Source organism: Capricornis sumatraensis, chromosome X, assembly GCF_032405125.1.
Source record: "Capricornis sumatraensis isolate serow.1 chromosome X, serow.2, whole genome shotgun sequence".
NCBI lineage: Eukaryota > Metazoa > Chordata > Mammalia > Artiodactyla > Bovidae > Capricornis > Capricornis sumatraensis.
In genome coordinates this window covers 19,168,840-19,190,662 of record NC_091092.1, presented here as the reverse complement: position 1 = coordinate 19,190,662, position 21,823 = coordinate 19,168,840, and the positions used below count along the sequence as shown (strand labels likewise).

Genomic DNA, 21,823 nt, shown 5'->3' with positions numbered 1-21,823 from the left:
AAGCTTAATAATAAACTGAAGCACAGTGAGCTTGAGTAACTTTTTTAAGGTCACAGACCTGGTAAAGCTAGAGATTGAACCCAGGTCTTTCTGACCCCAAAGCCTGGGAGTCTTTCTTCTATATACTCCTTTGCAAGAGGAGAAAGATTGTAGCTTTAAAACAGCTAAGGATTTTTCAAGTCCCCAGCAAGGCTGCCTCCATAACTGACCACTTGAGAGCTGCAGGTATCTAACAACATCTTTGATCTCCCTCTATCTCCTCATTTAGGTTTCAAAATTGCTATGAACTATGGCTCAACTGTACTACAAAAAGGTCAACTACTCACCGTACAGAGACCGCATCCCCCTGCAGATTGTGAGGGCAGAGACAGAGCTCTCTGCTGAGGAGAAGGCCTTCCTCAATGCTGTGGAGAAGGGGGACTATGCCACTGTGAAGCAGGCCCTCCAGGAGGCCGAGATCTACTACAATGTCAACATCAACTGCATGGACCCACTGGGCCGGAGTGCCCTGCTCATTGCCATTGAGAATGAGAACTTGGAGATCATGGAGCTCCTGCTGAACCACAGCGTGTACGTCGGCGATGCACTGCTCTATGCCATCCGCAAGGAAGTGGTGGGTGCTGTGGAGCTTCTGCTCAGCTACAGGCGGCCCAGTGGAGAGAAGCAGGTAAGAATTCCCTGGAGCCTGGGAAATAACCAGGGGCAACACAGCATCACAGGGTCAGAAGCCATGAAGCTAAGGAAGGTTAGGAAGGCTGGAGTTGAGAAGCCCTATAATGGCAACCCTTTCCTCTCCAAAATAGTGCCAGTGGTCTCATGTGGGATCATAGAGCTACCCTGCATGGCCCATACTGAGTTTTACTCATTTGTTTTATCCTTATTAGTATTTGCTGACATATATTCAATACTCAAGCTTCCCAGGTGGAATAGTGGTAAAGGATCTGCCTGCCAGTGCAGGAGATGCAAGATACATGGGTTCGATCCCTGGGTAGGGAAGATCCCCTGGAGGAGGAAATGGCAACCCACTCCAGTATTCATGCCTGGGAAATCCCATGGACAGAGGAGCCTGGTGGGCTACAGTCCTTGGGGTCACAAAGAATCAGACATGACTAAGCAACTGAGCATCCACACAACCTAAAATTGTGCTCTCTGTTTCCAGAATATTCTAACTCTTTCTATGCTCCCTACCTCCTGATATCTTCATTTCCTTCCTCTACTAAAAGGTTACATTTGAGAGAAGGAGAGATGAAACACAGACCTGAGTTTTCTCCTCACCTGCTCTTCCCTGAAGGACAGGAGGCCTTTAAACTTGAGTGCTGTGGCACAGATGCAGATGGATCCAGGAACTTACACATATCTCTCAGTTTCACTCATGTGACTACATTGCACCCCTAGATGTTTGGAGTTTTGCCTCTGTGATTCTCCTATCTTCCGAGGAAACAAAGTTTAATACTTTGGAGTTACCTTTGAGTCCTTCCTCTCCCTTGTCTTCATGTTCAATCCCCAAGCCCTGTTGAGTTCTTCCTTCCAAATACCTTTTATGTGCTTTTTTTCCTCTCTAACCCATCTCCCACCACTCTGCCTCAGGTTCTCATCGTCTCTCTCCTAGATGAGTAATTCCCCAAGTGTGCTTCCTGGACCATCAGCATTAGCATCACCAGGGGAACTTGTTAGAAAAAGCAAATGTGAAAGCCTCCAGATCAGACTGGATCTGGATCAGACTGGATCAGACATTCTGGGGATGGGGCCCAGAAAGCCCTCCAGGTGACAGTGATGCTGCTCATGTTTGAGAATCCCTATACTAGACTACCCAATCCAAAGAAAGGGAACACCAAAGAATGCTCAAATTACCCCACAATTGCACACATCTCACATGCTAGTAAAGTAATGCTCAAAATTCTCCAAGCCAGGCTTCAGCAATATGTGAACCGTGAACTTCCAGATGTTCAAGCTGGTTTTAGAAAAGGCAGAGGAACCAGAGATCAAATTGCTAATATCCGCTGGATCATCGAAAAAGCAAGAGAGTTCTAGAAAAACATATATTTCTGCTTTATTGACTATGCCAAAGCCTTTGACTGTGCAGATCACAAGAAACTGTGGAAAATTCTGAAAGGGATGGGAATACCAGACCACCTGACCTGCCTCTTGAGAAATCTGTATGCAGGTCAGGAAGCAACAGTTAGAACTGGACGTGGAACAGACTGGTTCCGAAAAGGAGTACGTCAAGTCTGTATACTGTCACCCTGCTTATTTAACTTATATGCAGAGTACATCATGAGAAACGCTGGGCTGGAAGAAGCACAAGCTGGAATCAAGATTGCCAGCAGAAATATCAATAACCTCAGATATGCAGATGACACCACCCTTATGGCAGAAAGTGAAGAGGAACTAAAAAGCCTCTTGATGAAAGAAAAAGAGGAGAGTGAAAAATTTGGCTTAAAGCTCAGCATTCAGAAAACGAAGATCATGGCATCTGGTCCCATCACTTCATGGGAAATAGATGGGGAAACAGTGGAAACAGTGTCAGACTTTATTTTGGGGGCCTCCAAAATCACTGCAGATGGTGACTGCAGCCCTGAAATTAAAAGACACTTACTCCTTGGAAGGAAAGTTATGACCAGCCTAGACGGCATATTAAAAAGCAGAGACATTACTTTGCCAACAAAGGTCTATCTGGTCAAGGCTATGGTTTCTCCAGTGGTCATGTATGGATGTGAGATTTGGACTGTGAAGAAGGCTGAGTGCTGAAGAATTGATGCTTTTGAACTGTGGTGTTGGAGAAGACTCTTGAGAGTCCCTTGGACTGCAAGGAGATCCAAACAGTCCATTCTAAAGGAGATCATTCCTGGGTGTTCATTGGAAGGAATGATGCTAAAGCTGAAACTCCAGTACTCTGGCCACCTCCTGAGAAGAGTTAACTTATTGGAAAAGACCCTGATGCTGGGAGGGATTGGGGGCATGAGGAAAAGGGGACGACATAGGATGAGATGGCATCACCGACTCGATGGATGTGAGTTTGAGTGAACTCCGGGAGTTGGTGATGGACAGGGAGGCCTGGTGTGCTGTGATTCATGGGGTCGCAAAGAGTCGGACATGACTGAGTGACTGAACTGAACTGAACTGAACTGATACTAGACTAGCATGAAAGCTTCTATCTGCACTCCTATCTGGACTCTCTTTCTCTCAAACTGTCCTCAGCAATGACATGGCTTATTCTTCCCCAAATAACTTAACAATCCTCTCATTCCTTTTCATCCTTTCAGTGACTCCAAAGGCTCTTCACTAGAAGAGAAGCCAACCCATAAAGCCTAGCACTCAGTACCCTTCATTAATGATTTTTCTAGTCTTGTTTCCCTCTAGGCCCTTCTAAACGCCACAAGTCAGGAATGTCTCCACTGTCTCTCTTCTTTCAGAGCATAGTAGGGGTATGTAATGGGCTTCCCAGGTGGCACAGTAGTAAAGAATGCATCTGCCAATGCAGAAGACTGGGGTTCAATCCCTGGGTCGGGAAGATCCCCCTGGAGGAGGAAATGGCAACCCACTCCAGTATTCTTGCCTGAATAATCCCACGGAAAGAGGAGCCTGGTGGGCTGCAATCCATGGGGTTGCAAAGAGCTGGACATGATTGAGCACATATGTACATAGAGGCATGTAGTAGGAACAAAGAAAATACACAGTCATCAACAGGGAATACCACAATACACTAAAAAGTACAAACAGCACAAACCAAAACCCAACTTGCAAAGTGCTTAAAAAATACTGATAATGAAAACACTCAACATCAAATCTTATGGGACATGATCAAGGCTGAGTTTAAAGGGAATTCATAGCTTTAATACTTGCCTAGTTAAACAAAAAGGAATGAAAATAAGCTGATAACTCACAGACCAGGAATTGGAATTGACAGAGCAGAAAACAAGATACTAGATTAAAAGTTCCTTGGGTAAAGGGCCTGAATAAACACTTAATACGGTGCCAAGAGAGAAGGGGCCTTATCTCTCTTCTCCACTACTATATCCCAGCACTAGGAGAGTACCTGCAATATCAAAGGCACTCAATAAATATTTATTTTATGAATGAATCACATGCAACTGCACTATGCTAAGCATCTCACACCATTTAATCCTCCCAGCTACTCTGGGAAACAGGCAGTATTCTGATTGTCCCCATGATACTGATGAGACAAATTGAGCCACAGGATGGTATAAATGTCAGAGCCAGCATTCAAACCCAGGCTGCCTGGCCCCTAAACCCACCCTCTTAAGCACTAGGCTATACTGCCCCCCTGGCTGTCTGAGTTAAGTCTGAGAACTCCCAGCACAGGAGTTTTGAGACAGGGTACATCAGTGGAGGGGGAGAAGGAAATGGCAATCCACTCCAGTATTCTTTCCTTGAGAATCCTATGGGCAGAGGAGTCCATGGGGTCGCAAAGAGTCGGACACGACTGAGTGACTAACACACACACACACACACACACACACACACACACACACACACACACACATCACTGGAGGATGAATGACCTCTCTGGAAAGGACAGGTCTATAGGATTTGGATATACAGCAAAGCAGACCACTCCCAGTCCACATCACCATCCCCATCACAACTGATTTGTTCTGGGCCCCTTTTCTCTAGAGCCCTGCTAAGTGTCTGGGTGATTTAATGCGCTAATCTCAACTAAGGCTTCCTCAGCTACTCCCCTCCATGATCTTTGCCCACCTCTGAAATGATGTAGCCGTTGACTCTACTCTTCACTTGACACCAAGCACATAGTACATATGTATGGTCAGCCTTACTTCAAGCACATGTACTATGACACCAAGCACATAGTAAATATGTAAGGTCAGCCTTACTTGTGGAAAGAAGCTAGCCTTACTAGACTTCGTAATTAGATGGTTTCTTAAATGGGAGACATAATCTAATTATGCCCCACTGTTTTCACGTATCTGCCATCTGCACCTGACCCAGTGCCTAGTATATAATGGGTGACAGATAAATACTTACTGATGAGCAAGAAGGGCTTATGTGTATCTCTTGGAAAAGCACATAGCTAGCTGCTTGAACAAGACATCCTGGACTTTCATATTCAATCCCATTTAGCATCATAACTGTTTTGAAAGAGTGCAGAGCACAGAAGAGTTTCCAAAGAGGACACTACCAATAGCAGCCCTATTCCTGAGTTTGGAAAGTAGGCCAAATCCTAACTTTACGGGCTCCCCCTCGTCCTGGTGGCTCAGATAGTAAAGAATCCACCTGCCAGTGCAGGAGACCTGGGTTCGATCCTTGGATTGAGAAGATCCCCTGGAGAAGGGAATGGCAACCCACTCCAGTATTCTTGCCTGAAGTTTTCCATAGACAGAGGAGCCTGGTGGGCTACAGTCCATAGGGTCACAGAGAGTCAGACATGACTGAGAGATTAACACTTCCACTTTCCCTTTTCCCATCTGTCCCATTGCTCTAGAAACCCTGAGGAAGAAAGGCACCTGGCAAACTCATTCTAAAGTATTGGGTTGGCCAAAAAGTTCATTAGTTTTAAGTTAAAATAAAAGACATATTTTCCTTTTCAAGAAATGTATCGAACAATGTATTCGTTGAACAAATGTTTTGGCCAACCCAGTATAATTTAAGGCATGATCCCCCCCTTCATAAAAGCAGTGCCTAACTCACAGGAATGAAGCACTGCTGGTGGAATGTCGGGGTTATGAAACCTGCGTGAAGCTATTTGGGACAGGCTGTTTTTCACCAAGTTTCTTCCAGACTCACTGAGAATATAAGACCTTCTTTGGCCACACTCGAATATCATACCATATATATAAATCCACAAAGCCATTAGCTCCCTCCCCAGGTCTGTTGAGCAGCTTTCTCTTCCCTTTCTCTTCTCATACAACCCGTATGAGCAGTTGGTGCTAAATTGCATTTTCTGCCATTGCTCTGACAATTGCTGTGATAAGTCATATATCAGTAACTATAACAACAGGCTGTCACAGTGCTGGAGCTCTGCCTTTCTGGGAGATGGAAACAAGATTTGTTTACCTGGGAGCAGTCAGGGATGTGAGCAAACACAGGACTCCTAAAGGGCCTCAGGTCCAGCTGGGCAGGTGACTCTCAGGAAGGCACTTCTCCTATACACAGACTCCAAACACCTGACCCTTTTCACAGAGGCCCTCCCCTAGCTCACTAAAGGACTGGGAACAGCTGAGCTCCCTCAGTCTTGGCTGCATAAACTAGTGCCCTCTATAGATTTACTGACAAAAAAGTTTGCCTTCAGGCTGGCAACCAGACACCCTTTGCTCAACCCTGGCCCCAGACCATCATGCTCTTCTTCCTCTTCTAGCCTATCCAAAACTGCTCTCAAATGAAGACCAGAGGCTGGGCGTAAATAGCTGATACTGGCTTCAAGTATTGGCACTCACAGGGACACCTGCATCTTTAATAGGGACCAAATCTTAAAGTTAAAATGGTAATGCTCTATCAGATAAAATTTCCTAAAGCAGACAATAAGTAGAAGAGTGTGTGTGTGTGTGTGTGTGTGTGTGTGTGTGTCTGTGTGCGTGTGTGTTATTCTGTGGTCTTCTTGCTACTCTAGAAAACCAACCCTCTTGGTAGCATCTACTCCCTAACCACTACAGCCTATTCCCTTAGGGATAGATGTTGGCCACCTGGGGGACTTGGGATTCCTTGGGGGTGAACACTAAATAATTCTCATTATTCTCTGCAGTCTCTCAAAACTGTTTATACAGAAAGTTTAATACAACCCATTTCTTGTCCATCAAACCCGCTCTCTTTACCCACTGAATCTTGGAACTGACAGGGTAGCATCATCAGTAGGGGAAGCAAATCCAGTTCCAGTCCCAAGAGAAGCCTTGAATCCGTCTATGGTTAAAACTGGCTCAAAGATCAAGCTTGGTGCTATGGAAAACTTGTCAAAATGAAGATGCCTAAACCCTGTTGCATCAGAGAAGGCAATGGCACCCCACTCCAGTACTCTTGCCTGGGAAATCCCATGGGTGGAGGAGCCTGGTAGGCTGCAGTCCACAGGGTCACAAAGAGTCAGACACGACTGAGCAACTTCCCCTTCTCTTTTCCCTTTCATGCATTGGAGAAGGAAATGGCAACCCACTGCAGTGTTCTTGCCTGGAGAATCCCAGGGACAGGGGAGCCTGGTGGGCTGCCGTCTATGGGGTTGCACAGAGTCGGACACGACTGAAGTGATTTAGCAGCAGCAGCAAACCCTGTTGCATAACTACAGAATCAGAATCTTGGGAGTTTGGGCCTGGAATCAGCATTTTTATAATTTTTAGTTTGTACGGGGGTATAGTTGATTAGCAAACAATGTTGTGATAGTTTCAGGTGAACAGCCAAGGGGACTTGGCCATACATATACATGTATCCTTTCTCCCCCAAACTCCCCTCCCATCCAGGCTGCCACATAACATTGAGCAGAGTTCCCTGTGCTATACAGTAGGTCCTTGTTGGTTATCCATTTTAAATATAGCAGTGTGTACATGTTCATCCCAAACTCCCTAACCATCCCTTCTCTCGATCCTTCCCCTATCCCCAGCAACCATAAGTTCATTGTCTAAGTCTGTGAGTTTCTTTCTGTTTTGTAAGTAAGAAATGATACAAATGGAACCAGCATTTTAATAAGCCCACCCCCACCCATATCCAGGAAAGAGGTCTATGTGCCTCTCTGGATTTGTTCCCTACAGCTGTCATAACTAATTACTACAAACTGGGTAGCTTAAAGTAAGAGTATTTTCTCACAGTTCAAGAGCCCGGAAGTCCAAAATGCAGGTGTTGGCAGACTTGGTTTCTTCTGGAGGCTCTAAGAAAGAATCTGTCCCATGCCTGGGTTTGTAGCTGTATCACTCCAATCTCTGCCTCCATCATCACATGCAGTTCTCCTCGGTGTCCTTCTTCTGTTTGTCTGTGTCCAAACCCTCTCCTCTCTCCTTGATAGAGACACCAGTCCTTTGATTAAGGGCCCACCATAATCCTGAACTACCTCATTGTAACCTGATTACATCTGCAAACGCCTTTTTTTCCATAGAAGGTCACATTCATAGGTGCCAGGTATTAAGACTTGAACATATCTTTTGAGGGGGATACAATCCAACCCACTACACTTTCAGTGAGAAATACTAGTCTAGACAAGTGGTTTTCAAACATTTTCAGTCCCTGAAGAGCAAGCATAACTAGAAAACCACTGCTCTAGAAGACAGAATGACAGATTCTATTCCTGAGGTTGAAATGTTAGCCAGCTTATAGCTAACAGACTGACTGACCTTGGGCAAGTCCTAAGGTCTTTTCCAAGTGTCCAGTTATTGAATCATCCTATAGCTCAATTTCCTCATCTATAAAATGAAGCTAACAATATCCATGCCTACTTAATATAGAGGCCTGTTGTGAGGAAGAAATAAAATAAAAATATATTAAAGTTTTTGGAAACAAAATTTCATGCTAGATAGAGTTCAGTGACTATTATTTCTGGCTCCACTCCATCAGTTTGACTTAGCCTGTTATGCTGTGTGGAGAGACCAGCTGGCAAGTGGCATTCACCACTAGGCACTGCCAGTATTACAGTGAAAGGGAGAGGCTGGTGAGCGAGCTGGCCCAGCTCACAGATTACCTCCTTCTCCCTGGCCTTGATGACAGTCGTCTCCCTTCTGCTGCCATGACCTCACAGTCGTCACTCCTCATTCACTGGAGTCTATGGGTTTGAGCTGCCTCAACAGCCCACCCAAGTCATTTTCTTTCTTGGTCACTTGCGTCAATGCAGGCAAGGTGGAAAGAGGCCAAGCCAACCTTCTCCCCATGGCCCACCCCTCTGGGCTCTGCCATAATTACTCATTTGTCTGTGGCAGATGGCTTCAAATTAAAATTGGTCTCAAAGATGAGTTAGCGAGATTAAGTCTCAACAACACGATAAGTTGTTTGTGTTTAGATTGTAGAAAATCAGCAACAAAGCACTCGCTTCTCCCTTCCCCTATCTGACCCTTGGTCCCACAGAGAGATCGCAGAGCATAGAAGGGACACTGAGGGCCTGGGAAAAGGTGAATGATGCATAGAGAGGGGTCCTACAGTTTCTGACCTATAAATCTCAAACACTCGATATGAGAGAAGAAAGGAGAGAATGGCAAAAGTCACCCTGCTATTTACAGGCAGCTTGAAGTGGTAGAAGGATCAGAAGCTTTGGAGTCTTAGTTGTTTTAGTAGGTGTGCTTCCTTGGATAAGTCACTTAATCTCACCAAATCTCAGTTTCTTCATCTGTAAATGGGAATGATGATGGAGCCTACTTCAGAGTTCTAGTGAAAACTAAATGAAATAATCCATGTATATTACTTAGAACAATGTTTGACATAGTGAATACTCAATATATGGGCAGTTGTGCTATTCCTGTTCCTACTAGTTGAAACCATGCTGATATTTTCTACTGCCTAATATCATTTACTCATTTTTAATATTTATTTATTTTGCTGCTCCATGTCTGAGGTGCGGCATGCGGCATCTTTAGTTGCGGCATGTGAACTCTTAGTTGTGGTATATGTGATCTAGTTCCCTGACTAGGGATCTTACCCAAGCCCCCTGCATTTGGAGTGTAGAGTCTCAGCCACTGGATCACCAGGGAAGTGCCTCATTCATTCATTTTTAAATATATATAAAGCACATACTAGCACACAGTGGCTAAGAGTTCAGACTGCAAGACCTTAGGAAAGTTGTTTGTCCTAATTGAGCATGTTTTCTTACCTATGTAATGAGGTTAATATTACCTACCTCATCAGTTGTTGCAAGATTTAAATGAGAATTATTTTTTTAACATCTGATACACTTTGTGGCACATAGGATTCAATAATGATACTCATATCATTAGAATTAATACAAAATATTATTAACCCTTTGGTACCTGAATTGCCCAATATAACAGTAGGTATTTATCACTATAATAATCTGAGTTACAGCTTTAATTTTATGAGTCTCATTCCAGGGTCAAAGAGCTAGGCCAGAAACCTGGGTAGTGTCAATCAAGTCAAGAAAATAAATCAGCCACTTCATTGGAAGAAAATGTCAGAATGACCGCATGGCAGCACATTAACCAAACTGATGAAGTGAATTCTCTCCTCTCCCATATCTGTGCTGACTTTCTGTAGACATAGTCTACTTCACTCACAGAGCAGAATCATAGAGTTTAGAGGTCATTTGGTCTAAAGTGATGTGCCCAGGGTCCCTTAGCTGAGCGAAAACTGACACAAAAGCTTCCTGTCTCCCAAGCCACTGTTTCTACTCCCCTATGCCACCACCAAGGAATCATCAGAAGCAGTAACATTTACAACAAAGTTGAAAATCACCAAAACAGTTACACGTAGTGTCTATCTAAAACAACTCATTCATGACAGAATTCCAGCGAGTGATTCATTCTCTTTAGTTTGATTCAAGTTTCTATGTCTGAGTACTAATCATATGCCTCGCAATAAAACTGAAAGACACAGTGAATGCCCTCAAGAAATGGATAGTCTCATGGGGAGAAAAGATATGTACAGGATGTCCAACCCATTCACCCCTCCCAGTGGGCCTGGCCTCCTGTGTTCCAAGGGACACAAAAGACTTAACCTAGTGATGTTTGCCTTTCAGAAAGAAAAATGTAATTAAACTTGGTCCCAAGTAAGCCAAGGGAGCTAGTTAATAGTTCACAAGGAAAAACTCTGAAAGTATCTCAATGGCAAGTCACTAAATAAAATACTTCACAAGGAAAAACTCTGAAAGTATCTCAATGGCAAGTCACTAAATAAAAACACATGAGGTTTTTTTAGCCATGACTAATACCCCCTGTCCCATCCCTTTCAGGGTTCCCACCAGCTCAGGGCTTTGTTCTGTAGCTCATGGTTGTGTGTGGCCCACATACATATGTCTAATTAGGGACTTTCCTGTTCTCCTCCGTCCCTGGGCTGTGTCTCACACGTGTATAATATTATCCCCCACCTCCTCCTTCACATCACATGCATAGTTATCTAGAGGACAGTCATCTTTGTCTCCTTTTCACCCCAGGTTCCTCACTGTTACTCATTTTTTTCAACTTACGGTTCTTGTCGCAAACTCAGTTCAAGTGTGAAATATCAGCACAAAACTCAGCACTCTCCTCCCGGCTGTCCTATCCCAGAGCACCAAACATTGCCTTGTACTTATTCCTTTCCATACACTAACAACAAACATGGCACAGAAATAGAACAGGGCAAGGAAATGTGTGTTACATTATCTAAAATGTGTGATGCGGATGATACGGAAGGCCAATCTGGTTACAAGTAGACAAAGAGGTTTCAGGAGAGGAGCACTTCAGAAAATAAATAGGCTTTAAGCTGGAAAGGAAGAAAGAAGGGGATGGGATACTTGTCAGAAAGAAGTGAATGAGCAATGACGTGGGTAGTGGGAATGATATTGACCAGTTCACAGTGGGTTCTGGAGTGAAGGGCTGGTGATGAAAGCCATGCCTGGGTCTCTCATTACCCTCACGAGATTAACCTCATGGGGGAAGGCCCCAGATACCTCACTCAGAGTCAGGACACTTGGCCGGGTTGGTCTTCAGTCTTGTCAGACACAGTAGTTCTTGAGTCCCTCTTCTCATCTACCCTCCTTCTTTATCCTCTTATCCTAGTTGTAGTCACAGAGAATGAGTCTATGGCCACCCAGGGGCCTTTTGGACAGGGATGCCCCTCAACAAATATTTGTGAGGAGCTGAAAATACTGATCTTTGGCTCTCTTCTTTCATCTTCTTCCCAAAATGGCACTCTCTCCCTCCTCTCTTCCACCCCCTCTCTGTACTCACAGGTCCAATATCTGTGTCCCACTGTAATCTCTTAGCTGGACAACTCTCTTGGTTTCCAGGATAGCATGTCTACCTGATTTCCCCCTCCCTCTCTGACCACTGTCATTCAGTCTCTTTTACAAATCCTTATCTTTTTATCCCTTTGATATTGATGCTGTCCACAGTTCTGTGACTTTTCCCTTTCTAGCCCATTATCTATTAGGAGACCTGCAATTTATTTTCCAAATTTCAGAATACATTTTAAATGTACCACAAACATTTAAATCCCCTATGTCAAATAATATAAGTAAAAATACTAATTTAGCACTTACTATGTGCCAGGCATGAATCTAAGTACATAACCTTCATTAACTTATTCGATACAACCATCCTGTGGTACAGGATAATACTATTATCCATTCTTACAAATGGGGATATCAAGGCATAAAGAGGTTAAATGATTTTCCCAAGTTCATACAGCTAGTAAGTGCAAACCTAGATTCAAATCTAGGCAGTCTGGCAGCAGAGCCCGTGTTCTTAATCCTAGACCAGCTTCATTTTGCCCTCCAAATCCTCTTCCTCATTCAGTGAATCCTTTCTTAGGTGATGGAACCTTTGCCCTTCCATTTATCCATGAAATTATCTAGATTTGAAACATGCAAATGTCTTCATCTTCATTCTCTCTTTCAGGCATCCACACAGAGTTGGTATGAAGTCCCTTTGAATAACTTAATTGAAGTGAGGAGGCAAACATATAAACAATGAGTCAAAGTACTGGGTTGGCCAAAAAGTTATTTCAGGTTTTTCTGAAAGATGTTACGGGAAACCTGAACAACTTTTTGGCCAATGCAACATCATGCTGTGAGAGAGAAGTGGGAATAGAGGTATCTAATCAAATCACTCAAATGACCACACTTGCTCGTTATTTTCTGTAGAATAAAGTTCAAAATACAGGCACAGGGTTGACAGCTTAAGAAAAGAGGGCTGGTTAATGACCCCCTCACACCATGCCAAATTGTCACTGATAAATTGAGCCCTACGCTTCAAAGGATAGTGAAGCCACCAGACAAAATGGGATGAGGAAAATGGTTTTTTGTATCAGCAGAAAGCCTCTGGAGTCAGAAGAAGAGTCACCTCAGTGATATAGGTGATTCATCCCAGATTCAGGAACCTAGCAATAAATGCACACTTCCTGACATCTGGCAGGTTTAAGTGACCCCAATCTAGCAGTTGGTCTCTATTCTAAGAAGTATGTCAGCCCTCTGAAGTCCTTGATAGACGGAAGGTAATCAGCACATGATTACCAGGAGCTTGGATGAGGGGAAATTTTCCTGGTTCCCCTCGCTATCAAGTGAATTGATATTACCTGTCCATTAGTAACGGAGGGCTGCGAGCCAGAACCTTCCAAAAAAAAGTCAGATCAGAGAGGGAGAAGAAGTTGGTCCCACTTTCACCTGTTCCCCAAGAAAAGAAAGAAAAAAGAAAAGAAAAATATGTTATGACCCATAACAAATACCTCTGAAGATGGAGAGTGTAATTTATAAGTCCCCTTCTGATCTTCAAGGACAACCTGGAGTGATTTGATGTTTGTAACTCCATCAGCTCCATTTTCCATAATGGAATAGTGGATAGAATTTGGGGGCTAAAAATGACCTCTCCTGATCTTCCAATCCATCCTGTTGTCATCAAATAGGCAGATTGTTGTCTCCCTTCCTTTCAGTGGGTCTGCATGGGGAAGGCTTCTAACCCTGCTGAGACAGCTGGTGTTTAAGACAGTTTGGGCATTGTCTACCCAACCAAAATGAATATTTGTCATCTTTACTTTCTCTGCTCCATTCTTTCTTAACTCTCTGAGGTAACAAATTATTCCAGTACCAAGATCCAAGGTCATCAGCACCCTTCTCCACATCCATTTGTTTATTTTGGAGTATTTTTCTATAAAAGTAATAATGTAAGAATTCAGTTCAGTTCAGTTGCTCAGTCATATCCGACTCTTTGCAACCCCATGAACCGCAGCATGCCAGGCCTCCCTGTCCATCACCAACTCCCAGAGTTCACCCAAACCCATGTCCATTGAGTCAGTGATGCCATCCAACCATCTCATCCTCTGTTGTCCCCTTCTCCTCCTGCCCTCAATCTTTCCCAGCATCAGGGTCTTTTCAAATGAGTCAGCTGTTCACATCAGGTGGCCAAAGTACTGGAGTTTCAGCTTCAACATCAATGCTTCCAGTGAACATCCAGGACTGATCTCCTTTAGGATGGACTGGTTGGATCTCCTTACAGTCCAAGGGACTCTCAAGAGTCTTCTCCAGCACCATAGTTCAAAAGCATCAATTCTTCAGCACTCAGTTTTCTTTGTAGTCCAACTCTCACATCCATACATGACCACTGGAAAAACCATAGCCTTGACTAGACAGACCTTTGTTGACAAAGTAATGTCTCTGCTTTTGAATATGCTATCTAGGTTGGTCATAACTTTCCTCCCAAGGAGTAAACGTCTTTTAATTTCATGGCTGCAATCACCATCTGCAGTGATTTGATTAGAACAGTATAAAAGCATGTGAAGGAAAACATCCCATTTCCCACTCTCACAAGTCCACTATAAATGATAAAGCTGTGTCCTCCTAGGTATCTGCATATTAAGCAGAAACAAATATACACAAAACACACACAGACTTCTCTTCACAAATGTTGTGCAATTGGTTTCTTTTTCCTTAACAATACATTGTGACATCTTTTCATGAGGATATTTATCTTTATTGTATTCTTTTAATGACAACATTATATTATATGGGCTTCCCTGGTGGCTCAGACAGTAAGGCATCTGCCTGCAATGCAGGAGACCTGGGTTCAATCCCTAGGTTGGAAAGATCTCCTGGAGAAGGAAAGGGCAACCCACTCCAGTATTCTTGCCTGAAAAGTCCTATGGACCGAGGGACCTGGTAGGCTACAGTCCATGGGGTTGCAAAGAGTTGGACATGACTGAGCAACTTCACTTTCACTTCGCTGGTGGTTCAGCTGGTAAAGAATCCTCCTGCAATGCAGGAGACCTGGGTTCAATGCCTGGGATAGGAAGATCCCCATGGAGAAGGGAAAGGCTACCCACTCCAGTATTCTGGCCTGGAGAATTCCATGGACTATAGTCCATGAGGTCACAAAGAGTCAGACATGACTGAGCGACTTTCACTTTCAATACAAATTTGCCTTATTGGGAATTCCTGGGTGGTTTAGTGGTTAGTACTTGATTCTTTCACTACTGAGGGTGAAGGTTCAACCCCTGGTTGTGGACCTAAGGTCTTACAAGCCATGTGACTGGCCAAAAAAAAATTGTACATTATTTATTTAAACAGTCTTCTCTTAATGAACATTTGAATTGTTTCAAGGGTATTTAGGTTTTGGTTTTTACTTTTCTAAACGATGTTGTGATGAATATCCTTCTGTCTATGTGTTTGAACACTTGAGTGATTATATTTGTAAGTTCATAGTAATAAGATTTTGGAATCGTGGAGTATGTGTATTATTTTTGATACATATTGCCAAACTCCTCTCCTACCAACATCATGTGAAAGTGCTTGGCTTGCACATCCTTAAAATCACAGACTGCAAAAAAATTAAAGATTTAAAAAAAACCTTTGCCAATCTGACAGGTAAAAACTACTATCTCATTACTGTTTTACTATGGAATTTCTTTTTCATGTAAGTGGTGTTTTACATCCTTTCATATGATAAGAAATTTGTATTCTGTGAATCAACTGTTAATTTTTTTTAGCCCATTCTTCTACTAGAGTCATCTTTTTCTTACTGTTTTTTTCTAAACTCTTTGTATATTAAGGTCATTAGCAATTTATTCATTCTTCAAAAATGTTCACCTTGAATAATTAAAAAACAATCTACCCTGAGTTTTATAGCAACTTTGGAGCAAAGAGCAGAGCTCATTTCTACTCTCAATTTAACTTTTCTGCATAAAAGTATAGGTTTGTTTTAAGTGATGCTTTAAATGTCTTAGTGTCTGTCTCTGATGTAAGAGAGCTTGTATGAAAGGGTATTTATGCCTCATCACTTTTATTCATAAGTTTCCAGTTTAGTGCTTAAATATCTTTGTTCAAAGGAAGGAAAGTCTATATGGCTGTTTTAGCTAGAGTTTGACAAGTTGGAGGCACAGAAAAGACAGGCCTATACTTTACTTACAAGAGAAGTCAAAAGGTGACAGAAACAGGAAGAGGGGTTGGTCTTTAGCAGAGGAGTGAGTTCTATTATTGAGACAATGGCAAAAATCCATAAAATGCATCCTTTGCCCTGACTTTGTTGGCAGCAAAGTTGTTACTTCAGAAAAGATGGCAAGTATCAAATTATACAGCAAATCATTTTCCTAGATTTCCTTAGTAGGGAGGAAACATGTAAAAGGGAGGAAATGTGACGTCTATCTATATATACTCCTTCTAATCCAAACTCTCCAAATTGTCTACATTGATCTGATACATAGGATATTTTCCAAACACTTAACTTTGTTTGACATTGTGCTAACATAATCCTCTAGATTGAGAATGTGTTTGGGACACTGAGAGAGTAGTCTAAGACCAGTGTCAAGTAGGATGATCAGGCAGCCCTGACTGATATGCCAGAAAGATTCTTGATAATGCAGAGGCTTTTAGTGTCTTCTTGTCTAGCACCCAATAAAATGGCATTTAGCCTTGGAATAGAATAGCCTTAACAAGCTCAAAGAGGATAAGCCTTCTCTTATCAATTGCCTGTTTAGGTTATTTTTTCCCACTTTGATTTGAGAAGGGCTAGTCATTTGGAGAATTCACAAAAAGGATAAATCAAGCTTTCCTCTGTTTGAAGTAGGTGAACAGCAATTAGAGACTCATAATGTTTAAAGGAGGCTCAAAGAATAGAGGAAACCATGAGATGTCCATGAGAAGAGACTTTAAGCCTTGAATCATTCCAGACCACCCTAGAATATGACCACCTCCCACCACCACCACTCCCCCCTAGTCAAATCCACAGTTACCTCTTACCCAGATGATTGTAGCTGCCTTCTAACTAATCTCCCATATAATCTATTATACTAACAGCCAGTCACTCTTTTAAAACCTAAGATCATGGCATCTGGTCCCATCACTTCATGGCAAATAGATGGGAAAACAATGGAAACAGTGAAAGACTTTATTTTGGGGGGGCTCCAAAATCACTGCAGATGGTGACTACAGTCATGAAATTAAAAGACACTTGCTCCTTGGAAGAAAAGCTATGACAAACTGAGACAACATGTTAAAAAGCACAGACATTACTTTACCAACAAAGGTCTGTCTAGTCAAAGCTATGGTTTTTCCAGTATGTATGAGTTAGAGAGTTGAACTGTAAAGAAGGCTGAGCGCCGAAGAATTGATGCTTTTGAACTGTGGTGCTGGAGAAGACTCTTGAGAGTCCCTTGGACTGCAAGGAGATCCAATCAGTCCATCCTAAAGGAAATCAGTCTTGAATATTCATTGGAAGGACTGATGCTGAAGCTGAAACTCCAATACTTTGGCCACCTGATGTGAAGAACTGACTTATTTGAAAAGACCCTGATGCTGGGAAAGATTGAAGGCAGGAGGAGAAGGGGCTGACAGAGGATGAGATAGTTGGATGGCATCACCGAATCAATGGACATGAATTTGAGTAGGCTCCAGGAGTTGGTGATGAACAAAGAAGCCTGGTGTGCTGCGGTCCATTGGATGCAAAGAGTCAGACACAACTGAGCGACTGAACTGAACTGAACAGCCAGAGTCATTCTTTTAAAACCTAAATCAGACCATGTCATTCTGCCCAAAGCCCTCCAAAACCCCTTTTCAAGCCTTCAAGGCCCTGTATGATCTAGGCTCCTGTTCTTTCCCCTCATCTACCACTCTCACCTCACTCAATTGCTCCAGCCACACTCACCTTTTACAGGAATGATCTAGCCTCAGTGCCTTTGCCTGAAATGTTCCTCATTCAAGCGCTGGGTTGGCCAAATGGGAAAAATCCAAATGAACTTTTTGGTCAACCCAAAGTTGCATGCCTGGCTCCCTTCCTTCCTTTAGAATAGTTCCTCCACATTGCTCCCTACCTCTTGCTGAGTGTCAAGATTCTTCATAGCACTGAGCACTTCCTGACATATATGTTTGTTGTCTGTGTCACCTCTTCAGAGGACTTTGCCTGTTTTATTCATTTTTGAATCCTCACAACAGCTTTTGGAACACAGCAGGTACCCTGTAATTTTTTAATTGAGATATGATTGATTTATAATAGTGATTTAGTTTCAGGTACACAAAACAGTGATTTGCTATTTGTATACATTGTGAAATGATCACCACGGTTAGTCTAGTTAACATCCATCATCACACATAATTATATGCAATTGTTTTCCTATCTTGTGATAAAAATTTGAAGATCTACTCTAACAACTTTCAAATATTCAACACAATATTATCTTTACGACCCTATGGACTGTAGCCTGAATCCATCAGGCTCCTCTGTCCATGGGATTCTCCCAACAAGAATTCTGGAGTGGGTTGCTATGCTGGCCTCTGGGGGAATCGCCCTGATCCAGGGATCAAACCTGCATCTTCTGTGTCTTCTGCATTGGCAGGTGGTTCTTTACCACTAGTGCTACCTGGGAAGCCCCAATTTATCCATCACCACACATAATTACATACAATTGTTTTTCTTTCTTGTGATGAAAATTTTAAGACTACTCCCTTAACAACTTTCAAATATTCAACACAATATTATTAACTATTATATATTAATCATGTTGTACATTCCATCCCCAGGACTTATTTATTTTATACCTAGAAGTTTGTACCCTTTGACCCTCTTCACTTTTTCCCCTTATTCCCCTACTCCCACCTCTGGCATCCACCAATCCAGTCTCTCTATTAGGAAGTTGAGCTTTGTTGTTTGTTTGTTTGTTTCAAATTCCACATGTAAGTGACATCACACAGTATTTACTTTTTCTGTCTGACTTATTTCACTTAGCATAATGTCCTCAAGGTCCAGCCATGCTGTCACATGAATAAGTGAAATTCATAGAACCTGAAAAGATTGTCTAGTCCATTTCCTCCCAATTTATAGATGGGGACAGTGAGACTCACAAAGGGAAGTGATTTGTCCAGGCTCAATGGAGTGACTTTTATAGCAGAGCCAACTTCTGACTTTCAATTGTCACTTCTACTATTAATACATTAAAATTCAGTTCTTCTCTCTTGAAAGACACACAGAATGAATTCTGTGACAACCCATAGTACCCATTCTGAACTGTTTTCCTTGCATCTAACCTAAATCTTGCATGTTATAGACTAAATAATTACCTCTACTTCAGCTCTTAGTAGAGAGGAAAGACAGTCTAAAGATTTACAAACCTTCTTTCAATCAAATATTTTCTACTTTAAGGTGCTGATATTTGCTCTAAACAAAAACCCAAGCCAAGGTTTCTGATCCAAGGTGCCCCAAAAGACTTCCATCACCCCCATGAAACAAGTCTCTCTTTTTAGACGACAGGGATCTAGAGATTCAAGGTAGGAAGATCACATGAGTGCCTAAGTGACAATATCTTTGACTCCAGATTAGTGCACCGTAGACAGGAGAGCATTAAAATGTCTTCTATAAATGAAACACGTGTGTCTAAAAACCAAACCTATTTAGTTTGTAACTAACACCCTCTGACTATTATTATGTGGTCATAATTCACAGCTTTCACTAGCCAAATAGCCTATCCCTGGACTTCTGAGGACTTACACAGTGGTGAGTGCTGACTTGTCCTTGGTGTCCTTATTTTTCTGCCTTCCCTATTGGGAACCTAATTTATTCCCTCCAGTGTTAAAGTCCCCATCATTTTATATAATAAGAGAATGCTGATTTCTAAATTAGCTGGTTCCCACCGGTAAACCAGTAATTCCAACAAAGTGGGCTTGCATATTCTGCTGTCAGTGCTAAGCTTTTCTGGGTAATAGCTTGTCAGATTAGAACAAGAAGTGTTCTCTGGATCCTGGAACTTACTTGGTTCCATAGGTCTTATTTGGGAGGAGATACTTGAATGAGCTAAGCTGTCTTTAACTGGAGATCATGATTTGGTCATTTCCACTACTTTGTATTTAAACTACCTAGGACGAAGCCTGAATAAATTCAACTAAACAGTTCAGGTGGTAGCCTTGTTCTTCCAAGGCATTTCTATGCCCCGTGGTCCTCAGGATCAGAGATCTGGTAACCAGACAGAAAACTGTGGTGTAATGAGAACACTGAGCTAGCCCTCTCAATCCTGAGCTGCTTCTTTAAAACCAGAGTGAAATATGTCTTGAAAGACCCTTGAGCCTGCCAACATAAGCTGGCCAGATGAGTTAGGAGCCACCTTCTAACTAGAGGGAATGAACTGTAAGATAGTAAAGCATTTTTTTTTTTAAACAGACCAAGTGGCTTTATTGTGCTCCCCAAGTGATGCTAGTGGTAAAGAACCTTCCTGCCAGTGTAGGAGACACAGGAGACATGAGTTCAATCCCTGGGTCAGGAAGATCCCCCAGAGGAAGAAATGGCAACCCACTCCAATATTCTTGCCTGGAGAATCCCATGGACAGAGGAGCCTGGCGGGCTACAGTCCATAGTGTCACAAAGAGTCAGACATGACTGAAATGACTTAGCAGGCATCAAGTGACTTTATTAGGAAAAAAAAAAACAGTATCACAAAGGATTTAAGAGTTAAAATTGGCACCCTTCTTGCCCAAAGTGGGTACAACATTCATGAAGTGACAGTTGTCCTACATCTGCCACTTAACTCAGCCATCAGTGTCTCCTCCTCCTCTCACTACCCCTCCTTTTCATATTTTCTGGCCACTTTGAGAGTCTGTATTCCCAGCAAATAGGAATATACAGTACAATGGGCTTTACCTCCAAGCATGTGGCCAGCTACTTCCAGAGTGGTCAAGGTCTCCGCCCCACACTGGCCAAGAGTCAGCTCCATAGGCATGCCTGCTGGGAGCACTGCTTGATTTTCCAGGGTGTTGCCCTCCAGTGAGCCTCCACAAGCTTTGATCTGAGTAACTGTCTCCTGGCCAGTCCACTCTAGAGCATGTAGCTCCTGGACGTGGGCAGAGAACTGTATATGGGTTCCTGAAACCACTGCAGCCACCACTACTGCTGCACAAAGATGGAGTTATAAATAGGAAGGAGTACATCTTTACAGCTTGCTGTGAGCCACGCCACTACCTAGGAAAGCATTCTTAATAAAGAATTCCATACTAGAGAGAGCAGCTCAAAGGTGGTGAGGAACATTCGATGGGAAAGAAGGAAATGTGGCCACCCAGTTTCAAAACCACATCTCAGCAGTGGAGAGAAATAGAATGGCCTATTACCACATGGCATGTCTGACCAGAGGTAGAGTGCCCATCGGGCAGGAATGTTGCAAAGGAGGCTAAACATCTATTATAAGGCTGGACTATCATCTCAAGGGCTCTTCCAATCCTGTGATTTTGCAATGTGTATATCAGGTGTAGGGCATGATATGATGAGAAAAGACTGAGAGCAGAGTTCTCATGTTGACTTCATCCTTCAACTGTTATGTAGTGTGTTATAGTGTTAATTGCTCAGTCATATCTGACTCTGCAACCCTGTGGACTGTAGCCTGCCAGGCTCCTCTGTCCGTGGAATTCTCCAGCCAGAATACTGGAGTGGTTTGCCATTCCCTTCTCCAGAGGATCTTCCTGACCCAGGGATCAAACCCAGGTCTCCTGCATTGCAGGCAAATTCTTTGCCATCTGAGCCACCAGGGAAGCCCCAACTGTTATATAGCCTTAGGCAAATTACTCAACTTCTTCATAGTTTAACCTCTTACCATTGAAAAGCAAAAGGATAATGCTAAATAATCTCACAGGGATGCTTTAAAGAAACGAAAAGTATTTTAAAATTATTTAAAAACTACATTACAAAACCACATTAAATAGGTATGGTGTCTGCCCTAAATGGTTTAGTAGAGAGTCAAGAATACAAAGCCCCAGTATATATAAAAACCACAG

General features: G+C 42.7%; 1 protein-coding gene across 1 annotated transcript in view; it reads left to right on the top strand.

Annotated features, from left to right (window-relative positions):
• The first annotated feature begins 289 nt into the window (after nucleotides 1-289).
• Nucleotides 290-21,823, top strand: part of TRPC5 (transient receptor potential cation channel subfamily C member 5) — a 179,491-nt gene continuing 157,957 nt past the window's right edge. The window contains exon 1 of the mRNA XM_068962371.1: nucleotides 290-667. Coding sequence (XP_068818472.1) covers nucleotides 290-667 — 378 coding nt within the window. The remainder of the gene's footprint in view (nucleotides 668-21,823) is intronic.